Source organism: Stenella coeruleoalba (genome assembly GCF_951394435.1).
Source record: "Stenella coeruleoalba genome assembly, chromosome: X".
Classification (NCBI taxonomy): domain Eukaryota; kingdom Metazoa; phylum Chordata; class Mammalia; order Artiodactyla; family Delphinidae; genus Stenella; species Stenella coeruleoalba.
The window spans coordinates 109,901,792-109,918,903 of NC_137152.1; the positions used below are offsets into that span (position 1 = coordinate 109,901,792).

A 17,112-nucleotide genomic window follows, 5' to 3' on the forward strand; every position below is an offset into this window, starting at 1 on the left:
AGATTTCCTTTGGTTGTTAGATAGAAACTTGACTGACGCATTCTGCTCCCAACCCTTCCATAAGGCAGGCCCCAGCTCTACGCTGGAGATGCAACATGTGGATGTCTTCTGCTCATGTATTTTTCGAGGGTTGATGGTTATTTTTGCCTGCAGACCCTTTACCCCTGCCCTCCTGGTCACTTCCCATGTGACTGAGCTGCCTCACCCCAGGGCCCCTCCCTGGGACAGCCTGAAGCAATGGGGTTTTGTATGAACCTCACTGTGGATGTGATCCCTGCCTGGAAGCTGCTGACCTGCTCTTCTTCCAGCCCTGAAAGCAAGGGCCCAGGTTTCCAAGAACCTGCAGCTGTTGGGAAAATTAACTCCTCTTTTCCATGGTGCACACATGCCCTTACTGTGCCAGGAGTGGTAAAAAACTAATTCCCCTAATTCTCCTCTTTGGCTAGGAATTTTCTCTTCCTTTCCCACTGGGTCTCTGAAGGGAGGGGAGGTGGCAATGAATTTGCTTATGTATTTATCACCAGTTGCAAGGCTGAGCTCTGTGAACCATTCATCTGGCAGGATGACTACACGTTAGGATCACCTGGAGAGCTTTAAAACCTTACCAATGCCTGGGCCAAACCCCAGACAAATGGGACTGGAATCGCTGAGGGTGGTGTTGGGGCGTCAGGAGATTTTAACAGCTCTCCTGGTGTTTCTAGTTTTCAGCCAAGGTTGAGATCCCCTGCTCTTAGGGGATCTCAAGAACTAACTTAGAAAGATCTAAATTTCAATCTCCATATCAGTGGTGTAAGATTACACTTTAGAACCCTCGTCAAAAATGTTTACAGAGGGACTTCCCTGGTGGCGCAGTGGTTGAGAGTCCGCCTGCCAATGCAGGGGACACGGTTCGTGCCCCGGTCTGGGAACATCTCACATGCCGCAGAGCGGCTGGGCCTGTGAGCCATGGCTGCTGGGCCTGCACGTCCGGAGCCTATGCTCCGCAACGGGAGAGGCCACAACAGTGAGAGGCCTGTGTACCGCAAAAAAAAAAAAAAAAAAAAAAAAAAAAATGTTTAGAGAATTCCCCTTCTTGAGCACCGTGTCTTTTTTTTTAATTAATTACTTAATTAATATTTATTTTTTGACTGCGTTGGATCTCCATTGCTGCATGCGGGCTTTCTCTAGTTGCGGTGAGCGGGGGCTACTCTTCGCTGCAGTGCGCAGGCTTCTCGTTGCGGTGGCTTCTCTTGTTGCAGAGCACGGGCTCTAGGTGCACAGGCTTCAGTAGTTGCAGCTCGTGGGCTCTAGAGTGCAGGCTCAGTAGTTGTGGCACATGGGCTTAGTCGCTCTGCGGCATGTGGGATCTTCCCGGACCAGGGCTCGAACCTGTGTCCCCTGCATTGGCAGGAGGATTCATTAACTGCTGCGTCACCAGGAAGTCCTAACTGTGTCTTTTTCTTGTCTCTAAACCTTGTAGGGGATTTTTGCACACCTCCCTTACCTTGCAGGCCTAGTCTTCTGAGATAGACACAAGGAGTATAACTAACCTAAGTTAATGCCAGGGCAGTGTCAGACGGGTAAGACATTCCCTTTTTCAATTCATTCATTCCCTTTTCCAATTTCACTCATTCCCCTTTTCAAATTTGTTATCAGTTTATTCCACGAATATCAAATTATGTGCAAGGAAGTATTCTCATCTAGTGTGGGATAAAAAAGATCCTTGGGACACTTCTGTGGTCTTCAAGGGTGCTTCTGGTCCAGCTTTCTACAACTAGCTAAACCCACAGCAGTGTGTGATGGCTTGAGTGAGGTTCAAAAGTTTTCTACTTTAGGAGTGGTGGAGTGAAGATAATAAGTAGAATTATGACTGATAACATTATACGAGGACATCAAAATTTCAGGAATTTTATAGTTTCTAGAAAATTTATATTAAAAAAGTCACCCTTATACTATGACCTAAGAAGGTTTATCATTATTTATTTTACAATACTTCCCATGTAATTCAATATACCAAGTAAGCTAGTTTAACATCTCTTCCCCTCCCCCTCCTTTTTTTTTTTTTTTTAAATAAGGCAAGAGAACAAATCCTTTAAGATGTTCCAAGGGCCCTCTGGAAATCTCAAATTAGTTCAAGGGCAAAAAGACTTCATTTAGAATTTGAATTTGGGGAATTTTATCAAAAATATCAAAAAGGTTTGCACACTTGACGAAATAGGATCACAGACTATTATGAAACAATAATTATCCATTTAACCAAACTGACAATAAAAGATTTCAAAGGCAAATGCAGAAGGTTACATAATTATGAGTAAAACCAATCAAAGACCTGATAAAGCACAGAAAATAATTTTGATAAGACACAAAATCTTTGCTTTCTAGGCAGATCACTTAAGAGGTAAAGAAAAACTTTTAATAATCTCTTATCAAGACCAGACCAATAATCTAAAAAAACTTTGTCCTTTTACAGAGAGAGAAACTAATTTTAATTTTGTACCACCTTACTTTTGATATTAAACTCATTTTTTAACTTAAATACATTAATTCCAATCTTAGCCAGCTTGACCACACATAAAATTCCTATCCCAAGATTTCAAAAAATAAGCCTTCTGTAATTTTCTCTGTCTATTTTAGTTTGTTCTTCATTTTCTTCCTTCTCATTCTGAAATAACTGGCTTTTAGGACAAAATCACTTTTATTTCCTCAACAAAAATGCGTCTCCATTCCTTACACATTTTCTTGCCAAAAACACGTACCCTACTTTTCTTGCATACAGAGATATTTCCCTTATTATTTCTAGTAGTTTTGATTACATATGTTAATTAGAATTTTTAACCCTTAGAAACCTTAATTTCTAGTGAAAACTAAGAAGTAAGCAATTGTGTACTGTCTGTTATACCAGCATTCTTTAGGTGGACAAATTTATAAATATATTTCATAATTTCTAGAAACATGCCTTTTCACGCTGTGGGCTTTCAGTGTAGCACAAGACATGTTTACTAATAAACCCATATATCTTTAGTTTCTCTGTAATAAGACAAGAAAGAGTAGGTAATTAATGCTTCATTATTTTATCTTATTTGGAAATGATCTAGATATTTAATTACTATTCATCATTTAATCTAAATTAGCAAAAATTCTAAGGTTTCAAATTACCAAAGAGATGTGGAAAACTATTTTTAAGTACGCATACCGTAAAACATAATTACTATTAAAAACTTCACCTAAAAACTCTTATCCCACTTACATTTATCTAAATTATTTGCTCCCAGCAGTTATGTTTAAACTACTCATGAAAACTTCATGAGTCATTAGACAGAGTCAGCTATCATCCTAAGCTATTTTTCCTGCAGACAAATTTTTGCAATGGAAATAACGTGAACTTATTTGCCTAACAAACCCAGGTAGACTGTAAGTTGTTTATCTGCATTATATTGAATGCTAATAACTTTGAAAACATGTTTAATTAAACCAACAAACTTAAACTAGCTTTTATTTACCAAAGATTATTAGGGTTAAGTTGTTTTTGTTTTTTTAATTTTATTTTTATTTTTTTGGCTGCGTTGGGTCTTTGTTGCTGTGTGTGGGCTTTCTCTAGTTGTGGAAGGACCTGGGGGTGGTTTCCAGCTTTTGGCTATTAGAAGTAAGCCCGTGTGAACATTTAATTGTTTGCTGAATTATTTTTATGGTCGATGCTTTACAATCATGGTCAGATCATTCTGACACCTAATTCACTTTGGAGTTAGTGTCACTTGATCCTCTTTTCTCATTCAGGTTGTGAATTTCCTGGTTCTTTGTATGAAGGATGATCTTCCATTGTGTCCTGGACATTTTGGTGTCGTGTCAGGAGACACTGGGTTCTGTTGGAGCTGGGTACTGTAGCACAGGGGTCCCCAAACCCCAGGCCGAGGACCGATCCTGGTCGGAGGCCTGTTAGGAACCGGGCCGCACAGCAGGAGGTGAGGGGCGGGCGAGGGAGCGAGGCTTTGTCTGCGGTTTCCCACGGCTCCCATTACCGCCTGGACCACCCCCGCTCCCCCGTCCGTGGGAAAATGGTCTTCCATGGAAATCGGACCCTGGAGCCAAGAAGGTTGGGGACCGCTGCTCTAGCTTGCAGTGCCCCTGTTGAGGTTTGGCGAGCAGGCCCTGGCCTCCTGCCATGGGCTGCGCTTGGGAGGACAGCATGAATTTCCAAGCCTCTGCGGTGCTGTTTTGGTTTGCTTGGTTTACCGCAGGCTGCTGGAGATGCTGCCTGGGGAAATGGAAGGAGCTTCCCCAGGCCGGGCCACCTTGGGATTCTAGGCGGGGGAAGGGATTCCACCTGCTGCCTCCACGAAAGGGATGCTTGCTGTGTGGGGAGCTTCTGGAGGCAGGAGCCCCCGCCAGTGGGCAATGGGGAATGTTTCCTGGGCCTGGGCTCTTTGTGGCCGGTGCCTCCCAGCAGTAGAGTGTCTCTTGGGGGCGGAGAGGGCAGGTTCAGGGCCAGCAGAGAAGCAGTGTGCTTGCTTGGCAGGCACTTTATTGTGATCCAATCCCCCCTTTGTGTGTCTTTGCACGGAGGAATGGAGTCTCAGCTGTGAAGGAAAGAATTTCCCAGGTTGGGTGCTCCTTTTGGTGACCCGTCCCTTGCCAGTGCCCCCAGTTACAAGATTTCTCTGTGTGAGGGAGGGGAGCCTCAGACCGGGTGGGGAGGGGAGTCCTGTTCAATGTGGAGGGAGGGCCCCTGGATGACAGGAGCCCTACAGCCAGCAGGGAAGGATGGCCGCTATTCCTTTACTGTGACCTCACCATTTGGGATATTATTAAGCCCCAGTTGCCTTCTCTTTTTAGAGTGTTTAGTCCTAAGGAGCAGGGACTGGGTTTGGGCGATGCTGTTGTCATTGTGATTTCCGTCGCCTTCAGCATTTTCTGTCCCCAGACTTCCTCTCCTTCCTCCTGAGGGAACCATGGAAGACAAAGTCATGATGGCCCTGGGTGGTGTGACAGATGCTACTGTCTCCCCGCAGTGCCCTTCCCCCTCCTGAGTGCTCCTCTTGGGGGGCCCTTCCTGCCACTTGCAGAGGGTCCTTCTTCTGTCACCCACACGTGTCACCCCACCCTCCTTGTTTGTCTCCCCCCATCTCAAATGCAGGCCAGGCCTGCTCCCCTTCTCCCCCATGAAACCTGTTCTCGGCCCGACCATTTTGTCCCTTTACCCCCTGCCTCTTTTATAGAACTGTTCTTGATGGATCTGGAGCTGAAGGGGACTTTGTGCTCTTTCCGGTGACTATGTACTTCTCCCAGGAGCCATGGGGTGTCAGGGTCCCAGCAAGAGGGTCCTCTCCAGGGACACGGTACAGGAGATTAATGGGAATGTGGACTCAGTGGGTGAGGACTTCTTTTCCAGGGATGAAGACTGGGCTGTTTCTGACCAGGATCCTGTCCCTTAGACACCCACCTCCTGACATCAGCTCTGAGTTGGGCCAAGAAAGCTCCACAGGAGGTGTCCCTTGATGTGATGTCCCCTTGACTAGGATCAGTTCAGCATCAGCTAAGCAGCACAGTAGCCTCAGACTCAAGCCCCAGCCACCAGAGCCCTTTAGATTTTACATAGTTTCTCTTTTTTATTTTGTGTTTCAAACATATTAGCCAAGACATTACTATGGATGGGATCTGGGTGTTATGGGTTTAAATTATAAACCTTTAATTTTGTAGAGTTTTATAAAAGAAAACATGACTCAGTGCATGCTTTTACCACTAACCATATTAACAATATGTGATGAAATTTGTTTTAAGTGAATTACAACTTGTCTTCCTGGAACCTCTAGTCCTTCTCAAGAATTTTCTCTTTTCTTTGAAGCGTAAAAGCCATAGTAGGCTATAAGAAAAATTGAAGAGATCATTATATTTATGTCCATATTCGTTCTAAATGGCTAACTATATAATCTATAGATAATTTCTATTGAAGACAATTACAAGGGATAACTGGCAGATTAATATTAAACTCCACACGGTTTAAAAACCTTACTATTTCAAATAAAAAGGAAAAAGAAAAGAAAAAGAAAATGCCTTTATCCGACCGTCCTCATTGGTTAGTGACTCAGCTGAAAGGTAAGCCTGGGAATTGTCCAGAAGCAACAGTGCTCTGACTTCCCCTTCATGGTCCTAAAACATTCGGTTGACAATGCCTGACCTCAGGAACAGAGCTTTGAAGGAATCATTCTGAAAATGATTCTCTGGTGAAGCAAACATCTTTACTAGGTTTACAATCACAGACAATGCAGTGTCCTCTCGCACACTTCTGGGCAGCTTTACTTTGCAAATATGGATTGACCTTATCTTCTTAGAGTAATCTTCATTTGCATGTAAAAAGGTGGACAGGTGATCCTTGTTTATTTTCCTCCCAGGCATGCAGAGCTCTTGTCCCCTAGCCTGAGTGGTTTCTCACACTGATTTACAAAAGACGTCAATTTCATCCCCACTGTACAATTGAGCTACATACAGTTTCTCCTCTTTGATTCATACGGATAACTTCTGTCCAAATGGCTCAACACTAGGTAAACACTGAAAATTTGGAGACACTGACAACCCGAGATGTTTGGGTTCTTAGAAAGAGGCCTTCTCCAGAGGACTATGCTAAGCATTACAGAAGATATAAGACGAAACAAGGTTCCTCTCCTTCAGGGAAGCATAATGTAGTAGCAGAAACACGGGGTATGCCAACAGGAGACCAAAATTGGTCTAAAATCTGCCACCGGCAATCCAAGTGACCCTGCGGACGTCGCGTCCTACATCTCAATTTTTTTATATGTCAAGGAGAGATATAAATGGAACCCACACCATACGGTTAAAACCTACCTAACAAGAATAAAATAATAATAGCTGGGAAGGAAGTGCCAGCGAACCAGACAAGGGATTTAAAAATATAAGGGGCTGTTATTCCTGATCTAGCGAGGGGTCTGACCAGGAGGACCAAAGGCCTCTTAACTTAAGGAGTCCCGGGACGAGCCTAGGGGATGATTTTCGGGGTTGGTGGCCCTAACCAGGCGAACTTCCCGGGAGAAAGGGAAACCGACTGCCAGAACGCGACGCAGGAGTAATCTGGACGCCACTCCGCAAGTCGGGGGTCCGAGATCACGGCGTCGCGCGTCAGCAGACTGCATCATTCCCAGGAGACGAGACGCCTATTGTGGCATAGCTAGGCCTCCCGCGGGCCCGAGACGCGGTGACCAGAACTCTTTTATTTGCATCCGGGGCTAAACCCGGGACGGGAAGGACCCGCGAGCCCTTCCGGACTCGCTAGGCTGCGACTCCCCAGACTGAGGGAGGGCGAGGTTGGGCGTGGCTGTCACGGAACCACCGGAAATGCATTCTTCCTTTTCCGGTTGGGGCCAGTCCACAGCCCGCGACCCCGAAATGGCGGGTTGCGGAATGTTCTCGGGCCGCTAGTGGGATTGGGCTGGGGACTGAGCTGCCAAGGCCCCGCGCTCCCGGACCCCGGCGTCTTGGGGCGCCGCTCGCGGGGCCTCGCGCTTTCCCGACATCGCCCCCGGGAGCGCGGGAACCCGGACCTTCCTTCCTCCCCGCGGGGGCGAGAGGCGTGGCGACTTCATAGCCGAGCCCAGAAAGAGGGAAGTGGCGTCCACGGAAGCCGGAGCTGGGTGGAGGTAATTTGATTTTCCTTCTGGGTTTGGTCAGGAGGGGCCCCGAGAGATGCCGGCCGCACGCGCCAGCTGCGTGGTGGCGAGCTGGGGTGCGGGCGCGCAGCCTTTTCCTTTTCGCGGTGGCGTCGCTGCCGGGCGACGGTCGGCCTGAGAGCCGGCGGGACCTGTTCTCAGCGAGGCCGGCACTCAGTCTCCTACAGCCACGTCTAATCTCTGGAAGCAACCTCTTTGTACCCTGTGTGCAGATATAACCCAGGGCTGCTGCTGAAGCACGCTCGGAGGCTGCCGGTGTGCTGAGTGCACGCGGGCGCCTCGCGGTCGGTCCTCACATGTAGGTGTAGATGGGGGATGGGGCGTAAGGCCTACCAAGGAGCCCAGCGAAACTTGCCCGTTTCCGCTGGCTTATGAGCATATCCCTGGAGAAAGGGTCATTTCAGCTTCCTAGACATTAGTTTTGGCTGACAAAGAAAAACAGGACGTGTCCCTGTACCTCCTGAGCCTGTACAGGCAGCAAGGAACCAGCCAAATTATTTCTTTGAATACCGGTGACATCCTTGAAAGAACTTTGTTGTTGTTTCTGCTGGATCACCTCCGAGAAAATGAGACTCTCAAGGCCGTCCTCAGCCTTGCTTAAAGATCTCTATGACCCTGAGGAAGTGTAAAGTCAAGAGAAGGCTTACGTTTGCAGGGACCCTTCCTGTCTCTGAAGAACCTTAATCGTCACCGTTTCTCCTTTCCTTTTTTATAGTTTGACGTTTGGGTATCTTGTAAACAAAGCCAACTGTCAGTTTTTCCAGTAAAGTAAGCAAAAATTTTCAGACACAGGTACAAAGCCGCTCAGTGCCCTTTATAAGTCTTCCCCCAGAAAAACAATGTTGATGCCATCTGATTGCTTAGTGGGGGGATACTTGCTGAGAGGAATAAGGTTGCTTTTTCTCTAATTACTTCTTTTCTGATCTGGCCGCCTCAGTTTCCTTTCCAATATTAATATGAAAAGAGAATATCAAATGTTCCATGAAGCAGAGGCATCAGTCTCCATAATAGGATGAAGGGGCAGAGAAGTTGTTTTCACCCTGACTAAAGACAAAAAACTGGGGTGATCTATTACAATTTAGAGAAAGTCAAATATGCCCCATTTGTAAAGGTGGGACAGGAAGCACACAGATTAAGTATTGGATAATATCAAAGCTCGTTTTAGTGAATGGGTGCCAGTTTTTTCACCCATCAACCTTAAAAAAAAAAGTGATCAACTGACTTTTGTCTTCCCTGAGCTGTGCTTTGTTTCAGAGTTGGGTAACAAAGGAAAGGGGAAAAACATGTCCAGAAGTAGTCTTGAGTCATCCTGAGTGGCAGTTGATTTTAAAGGCGAGGCAGGACAGGAACTTTTCTGTTCTTTCTTCTCTGATAACTATAAATAGCAAGTAAATATGTGTCATGTGGCTTTCTTCTTGACGTTTACTTTTTTTTTCTGCCCTCCCTCAGTGACCTTGGGGAGAAGATCCACTCATTGGTTTTGTACCAAGCCTGACAAGGCCTCAGTTGTCAAAGGTGGCACCAGGAGGATGTCACACATAGGAGTAAAACTATTCCTAGAGCAAATGATGATGAGACATCTGAAGGTGAATGCATGCTTGTACCCACACGTGGAGGCTTTGTGGGAGACTAAGGGGTCTGTGAAAGAGAGCTCCAGTCAGAGTAAGAAATCCAGCCCACAGATGGACAGTCTTGGTCCTGAGAGCGCTCGCCAGCACTTCCGGAGCTTCTATTATCATGAAGCACCTGGACCGCTTGAGGCTGTCAGCCAACTGCAGGAATTATGCCATCAGTGGCTGAGGCCAGAGATCCACTCAAAAGAGCAGATCTTGGAATTGCTGGTGCTAGAGCAGTTCCTGACCATTCTGCCCAGGGATATCCAGAACTGGGTGCAGAAGTATCATCCACAGAGCGTCAGAGAGGCTGTGGCCCTGGTAGACCGTTTTCAGAAAGAACATGGTGGAATAAGTAATGAGGTGAGCAGAAAGATTCCTTACGGGTACACTGAAATAGGGTAAAAGTCCGGGGCGGGGGCTGCTAATTGGATAATGGGATGGATTAGGTCATTCTTCTGTTGTTGCTTTAGAACAGCTAAGTGCGATCTGAAATCACAGACTGGCAGCGACAGTCAGCCTCCAGGTTTCGGAGTTCCTGGGAGTCTTTCCTGGCCTTCGAGAAAAGAAATGCATTTCGCCCTCTTCAGGGCCAGGGTGAATTGAGGGTGATGGGCCTGGTCTAGCATGGCTGAGGAGACAGGACTTAGCAACAGAGAAATAAAAGGCAAGAAAGACGTGGGGAAGGAGAAAAAAACCTGAAAGCGTGGACAGCACTTAGAGATCAAAGGCAAGAGAGGGTAGCAACCGAAGTATAAATCAAACATCTCTGGGGAGACTGCAAAGGAAGAGAAGAGATAGAAAAAAGGGAAACAGGGATACAGAAAGAAGAAAAGTGCCAACAGAAAAATGGAGAGAAAGTGCTGAGGGGTGGTGCCCTCTGTGGTGGGAACACACATCTCAGGGCCAGGAGGAAAGAGCCCTGTGGCCTCCCTTAGTGCTCGGCCTTGGCCTTGCTGGTGAGTGGGGAACCAAGGTCTGTCCTTGGGAGATGGCAGCACACTTCCTTTCCTCGAGAGTCCACCTTGAGGAACACAGGTGTCTTATTACAACTGAAGCATATGGAGGAAAGTTAGAGTCCCAACTCTTCCCTCATTTTTTCCCTCCGATGCATCCCCTTTCTCCATGAAATCGTTCCCTGGACATGGGAGGATTGGAAAATCTGACTGACAGGAAAACCTTTTTTCTTTGCGTCCTTATTTTGTTTTAGAGAAAACTAGAAGATAAAAATCCACTAGGTCAAGGATCCAAGTCTAGAAAGCAAGAGAGTGGAGGCAGCAAAAGGACAGGCAGCCTACCCCACCCTGCTCGTGGCCTGAGCTGTGGCCATCTGTGGAGGGGTGGAGGCCGGCAGCAGTCACAGCTTCTCTCATTTTATCCTAATCTTCCCAGATCACGTGTATAGTTCCTTGTGAGGAAACCATGGTGCAGTATCTCTTTTTAAAAATGACTTCCTGGGCTTCCCTGGTGGCGCAGTGGTTGAGAATCTGCCTGCTAATGCAGGGGACATGGGTTCGAGCCCTGGTCTGGGAGGATCCCACATGCCGTGGAGCGACTAGGCCCGTGAGCCACAACTACTGAGCCTGCGCGTCTGGAGCCTGTGCTCCGCAACAGGAGAGGCTGCGATGGTGAGAGGCCCATGCACCGCGATGAAGAGTGGCCCCCGCTTGCCACAACTAGAGAAAGCCCTCGCACAGAAACGAAGACCCAACACAGCAAAAATAAATTAATTAATTAAAAAATGACTTCCTTTAACGTTACACGCTCCCCAAACCTGGGCTCTAGTCTTGTTTGTTCCTCCACCACCACCCCAAGGCCAAAAGTTCTTTGCTAACGAGGATGGGGATTATTTCTAGGTCACAGCCCATGAGCTGGGAAAGGAGGCATTGCTCTTGGGAGGAACAGCAGTGGCCCCAGGCTTTAAGTGGAAGCCAGCAGAGCCCCAACCAATGGGTGTGTTCCAGAAAGAATGTTGGAATACATACCGGGTACTGCAAGAACAGCTGGGCTGGAATACTCAGAAAGAAACCCAGCCTTTATATGGAAGAGGTGAGGAGCTTCATAATAATTCTCTTCTCCTGGGAGCTGTGATAGTAATTGGTTCAGCTAGAATGTCACGGAATTTTCCAGCTGCCCAGCCCTGCTGGCACTTAGGATGTCTCTCTGGTGGGAGTATAGCAGGCCAGTGGTGGGTGAAGGTGAGGGTCATTCTGTGGTACAGAAACATCCCAACCACAGAACCCTGGTATTTACAATGTGGACCTTGCTCCTTAGAAATCTGAGAGGAGAGAGGAAGATACAGCAGGAACAGGCAGGGTCATCTCACCCTTACAAGTTAAAGGAGAAATTGGGATCAGAAATGGACTGTCATTGGCAGAATGGGAAGATAATTGTACACCAGGAAAAAAGTAATAAATCTCCCACATTTCCTACTGTACACTGGAGGACCTGAGGCTTTCATTTTCAAACACCTCTAATTCTTGCCCAGCTCAGCAAACAATTTATTTTATGAGAGGAAAAACATAATGGATTTCCTTTTATTTCATGAAATCTGGAAAGAGTCAACTGGGAACCAATTCTGCGGAGTGGTGGATATTTGGTTCTTGTTTGCAAGGAGAAGGCCACTTCTGGCACAGCACATCACACACGCACGCGCACACACGTGCGCGAAGATGAGCCATCTTTACCGAAGGAGTCCTATATTGTAGAAATTGCCTCAGGGTATTCATAAATAGAAAAGAGAAAGTTTTTCTGACTCTTTTCCCCCCACAGCTGTGCCTGCTCAACAGATTCTAGCCTTTTCTGAGCAGGAAAGCACCCCAAGCTGGAAGACGGCATCTGAGCTCATCCTGCCTGAGTCCCAGGTGAGCTGTACTTTCCAGCTTTTCCAGGCAGCCTGAACGTGACCTTGTCTGCTTTTCTCTGCTACCCATGACCCACCGTACCTGGCAGGTGCTCTGAGGTGCGTTAGCCCCAGGTGTTCTCTAGGCAACGAGGCTTGGCCCTGTGGGAATTGGGCACCTCCCAAGCTGTGTACTGATCTCTTTGGTGCCTTCCTTTTCTGCCATCTCACTTCTTTTCCCTTAAATATTATACTCTTAAGGTCTTCAGTGACTGGCCTCCCGTGTCATTCGGAGATGAGTGATAGGATGGCTTTTGTCGTGGCAAGTACTGAACTACAACTTATTCTCTTCTTTAGAGTCTGTTGACATTTGAAGATGTGGCCTTGTTTTTTACCGAGGAAGAATGGCAATTACTGGACCCTGCTCAGAAGATCCTCTACCATAATGTAATGCAGGAAAACTATGAGACTGTCATCTCTCTAGGTAAAGATTCTTCCTTTCCTTTGTGTAGAACTTGTGTAATCTGTCCCGTCCTCAGTTCATGAAAAATGAACTCCTGTGAGAAAGTCCCAGTGTTCCAGTGGCGGGTTGGTTCTCAGCTTGATGGTGTGGGGAAAAGGAAAGGCATATCCAGACCACCCGGAGAGCTTTTTACGAATACACATCTCACTTCTTTATTCTAGGTAGAGTTCTTAATCTCTCATACTCCTGCCCCGCCCTGCAAACCCACTCTTCCCATATCTTTTCCATGTCAGTAGCGGGCACCACGACTTACCCAGTTGCTCAGGCCCAAAACCTCTCAGTTATCCTTCTTTCTGGTCTTTTTGTTACACCCCCCAGCCGATCCGTCAGCAAGTGCCCTGAACTCTGTCTTCAAAATAGGTCCTGCAACGCCGTTAATCAACTATACTCCAGTATAAGATTAAAAAGTTTTTAACAAAAGGTGCTGAATACAACCACGTCTCAACCTCTTCTGCTCTCACCATCTGGTCTAAGCCACCTCATCTCTAAGCAGGTCTGCTGGAATACCACTGGACTCCCCGCCCCCTCCACGTCGTTTCCATCTGTCCTCCTTATAGGTTTAGTTCTTCGCTTCCTCATTGTATATCCACCTACAACCACAGTAGAGTATAAAGAAGATGTGGAATCTAAGATTCTGCCCATTTAAATGTTGGGGGTAAATAAAAGTATAAAAGAGTCATTCACTTTTCCTGAAAATAGTCTGGAATTAAGATGGCAGTCCATGACCTCAAAGTTTTATTCTCAGAACATTATCATTGCACCCTAAACTTAAAGCGATCTGTTTAGCACAAGGGCAAGAACCATAGACCCAAGGTCCCCAAGAGTTCAAGGACAGTCTTAGAGAGTACTCCTTGAGGTAAGTGTATACATAGGAAGAGGAGAAGATTCCTTGATAGGAACCTGTATAGGAGCTTAACATTTTTAAGATTCTGTTCCTGTATTTTTTCTTTTTTTTTGCGGTACGCGGTCCTCTCAGTGTTGTGGCCTCTCCCGTTGCGGAGCACAGGCTTCAGACGCGCAGGCCCAGTGGCCATGGCTCACGGGCCCAGCCGCTCCACGGCATGCGGGACCCTCCCGGATCGGGGCACGAACCCATGTGCCCTGCATCGGCAGGCGGACTCTCAACCACTGCGCCACCAGGGAAGCCCTGTATTTTTTTTTAATTAAACTTTTAATTGAGTTAATTGTAGATTCATATGCATATTTAAAATGTAATACAAAGAGAACCCATGTACACTTTACCCATTTTCCCTCAATGATAACTTTTGCAAAAGTATATAATATCACAACCAGGATATTAATACTGATATAGTCCACTGACCTTATTCATGTTTCCGTTTTCCCTTGTATGTGTGTGTGTTTAGATCTATAGTTTTATCACATGTTGAGGTTTGTGTATTCACCCCCACAATCAAGATACTGGACAGTTACATAACCACAAGGAGCCCTCCTGTTGCCCTTTTATAACCACACACATTTCCCTCCTACATCCCACCCCATCACCAACCTATGCCAACCACTGATCTGTTCTACAGTTTTTTAATTTTGCCATTTCAAAAATGTTATATGAATAGAGTCATGCAGTATGTAGCTTTGGGGGATTAACTTTTCTCATTCAGATTAAGTCCCTGGAAATTCATCTTAGCTATTGCGTGTATCGGTAGTTCAGATGAACTGCTGAGAAGCATTCCATGATATTGATATGCCACAATTTGTTTAACCATTCACCCATCGAAAGGTATTTTTGCTGTCTTCAGTTTTTGGCTATTGCGAATAAAGCTGCCGTGAACATTCACGTACAGGATTTTGTGTAGAGATAAGTTTTCGTTTCTCTGGGATAAATGCCTTTAAGGGTGCAATTGCTGGTTCATATGGTAATTACATGTTTAATGCCAAACTGTTTTTCAAAGTTGCTGTACCATTTTACATTCTCAGCCAGCAATGGATGTGATCCAGTTTTTCTACATTCTTGCCGTTGTTTAGTAGTATCACCATTTTTTAAAAAAATACTTTTTTTGCCTTTCTGCTAAGTATGTAGTGTTATCTCATTGTGGGTTGGATTTGCATTTCCCTAATAGCTAATGGCTTTTCATGTGCTGATTTGCTATCTATGTTCAGTGAAATGGCTTTTGCCCATATTTTAATTAAGTTGTTTTTTAACTGTTGAGTTTTGAGAGTTCTTTATAGATTCTAGATTCTAGTGCTTTCGTGGATATGTGGTTTGCAAGGAGTTTCCCCAAGGCTGTGTATTTTTCTTTTTATCCTCTTCCCATGGGCTTCCACAGAGTAAAAATTTTGAATTGTGATAACCAATTTTTTATTTTTTCCTTTTATAGATTGTATTTTTGTTATCAAGGCTAGCAGTCTGACTAGCTATAGATCCCTAAAATTTTCTATGTTTTTCCTAAAAGTTTTATAATTTTACATTTAAGTCCACGATTCTTATTGAGTTGATTATCATATAAGGTTTGAAGTTCATTTTTTTTGCCTATGGAGGCCCAATTGCTTCAGCCTCGTTTGTTGAAGAGACTGGCCTTCCTCCACTGAAATGCTTTTGCACTTTTGTCAAAGATCAGTTGGGCATATTTGTGTACCTCTGTTTTGTTCCATCGAGCTATGTGTCTATCCTTCTGCCAGTATGGCACTGTCTTGATTACTGTAGCTATACAATTTAGGAAGCCTTAATATCTATCAGGTAGAGTGATTCTTCCCACTTTATTCTTTTGTCAAGATAAAATTTTATTTTAGCTATTCTAGGGCCTGTTCCTTTCCATGTAAATTTTAGAATAAGCTTATCTATGTCTACAATAAACTTTGTTGGAATTTAGCTAGAAATTACATTAAACCTATATATTAATTTGAGGGGGAGTGATATCTTTACTATGTTGATCTTTCTAATCAGTGAACACAGTATGTCTATTTATTCGGGTCTTCTTTGACTTCTTTCATCAGCTTTTTGTAATTTTCAGTGTACAGATCTTTTGCATGTTTGTTACGCGTATGCAGAAGCTAATTTTCATTGGAGCAATTGTAAATGGTATTATTTTAAATTTGGTTTCTGCATGTTTATTGTTTTTGTATAGGCGTGCCACTAATTTTGTTTTGTTCTCTTATCCTGTGACCCTACTGAACTCACTTATTAGTTCTAAGAAGTTTTTTAAGTCTTTCACTATTACCTATGATGTTAGTACAGGTTTTTTTGTTGATACTCTTATCAGGTCGATATAATTCCTTATTTTCTGAGTGTTTTTTATCGTGAATGGATGTGGGGTTTGTCAAATACTTTTCTGTGTCAGTTAATGGGATTATGATCTTTCAAAGCTCGTTGATATGGTGGGTTATGTTGATTGATTTCAAATGTTGAACCAGCTTTGCATACCTGCAGTAAATCCTACTTGATCATGGTATATAATTCTTAATTATTGTTACATTCAGTTTGCCAGTATTTTGTTGAGGATTGTTGTATTTAAGTTCATGGGAGATGTTAGTCTGTAGTTTTCTTTTTTAGTACTGTCTTTGTATGATTTTGCTATCAGGGTAATTACTGGCCTTATAAAATGACTTGGGTAGTATTTCTTCCTCTTGTCTTTTCTGGAAGAGATTATATACAAGTGGTGTTAATTCTATAAATATTTGGTAGAATTCTCCAGTAACACTATATGAACCTGGAGATGTCTTTTTTAGCAGCTTTTAAATTATGAATTCAGTTTCTCTAATGGTCAGAGTGCTATTCAGATTATCTATTTCATATTGGTTGAATTACGGTAGTTTGTGGATTTTGAGAAATTGGCCCATTTTTCCTAACTTTTAAAATCCATGAACATAAGTTGTTTATAGTATTCCCTTATTATCTTTTTTTTTTTTTTTTTGTGGTACGCGGGCCTCTCTCACTGTTGTGGCCTCTCCCGCTGCGGAGCACAGGCTCTGGACGCGCAGGCTCAGCGGCCATGGCTCACGGGCCCAGCCACTCCGCGGCATGTGGGATCTTCCCGGACCGGGGCACGAACCCACGTCCCCTGCATCGGCAGGCGGACTCTCAACCACTGCGCCACCAGGGAAGCCCCCTTATTATCTTTTTAATTGCTTCAGAATGTGTAGAGATGTACCCAATTTCCTTCTTGACACTGATGGTTTATATCTTCTCTCCTATTATTTTTGTCAGTGTTGATATAGGTTTATCAATTTTATTTTCTTTAAGAATAAGCTTTTTGTTTGATTGTGATTTCTTTTGTGATCTTTATTATTCCTTTCTTCAACTTTTTAAAATTTTATTTTGCTTTTTTTCTAGTTTCTTGAGTTAGGAACTTAGATTATTTATTTGAGACCTTTCCTCTTTTTTATTGTAAGCATTTAGGGCTATACATTTTCCTCTGAGCATTCCCTTAGCTGCATTCCACATATTTTGATGTATTTTAATTTTATTTTCATTTAACTATGTATTTTTAAATTACCCTTGAGACTTTCTGTTTGAATCATGGA

At 44.5% G+C, this 17,112-nt stretch overlaps 1 protein-coding gene across 7 annotated transcripts in view; it reads left to right on the top strand.

Annotated features, from left to right (window-relative positions):
• The first annotated feature begins 7,486 nt into the window (after positions 1–7,486).
• The window catches only part of ZNF75D (zinc finger protein 75D), a 36,402-nt gene continuing 26,776 nt past the window's right edge, over positions 7,487–17,112 (top strand). For 4 of the 7 annotated variants that reach the window (XM_079910027.1, XM_079910029.1, XM_079910030.1 and 1 more), the window contains exons 1-3: positions 7,487–7,625; positions 9,105–9,631; positions 12,468–12,594. In XM_079910027.1, coding sequence (XP_079766153.1) covers positions 9,185–9,631; positions 12,468–12,594 — 574 coding nt within the window. In that variant the 5' untranslated portion in view covers positions 7,487–7,625; positions 9,105–9,184. Of the gene's footprint in view, positions 7,626–9,104; positions 9,632–11,124; positions 11,318–12,040; positions 12,133–12,467; positions 12,595–17,112 lie in introns of all 7 variants that reach the window. The other 3 variants (XM_079910033.1, XM_079910031.1, XM_079910032.1) reach the window with 3 other exon arrangements.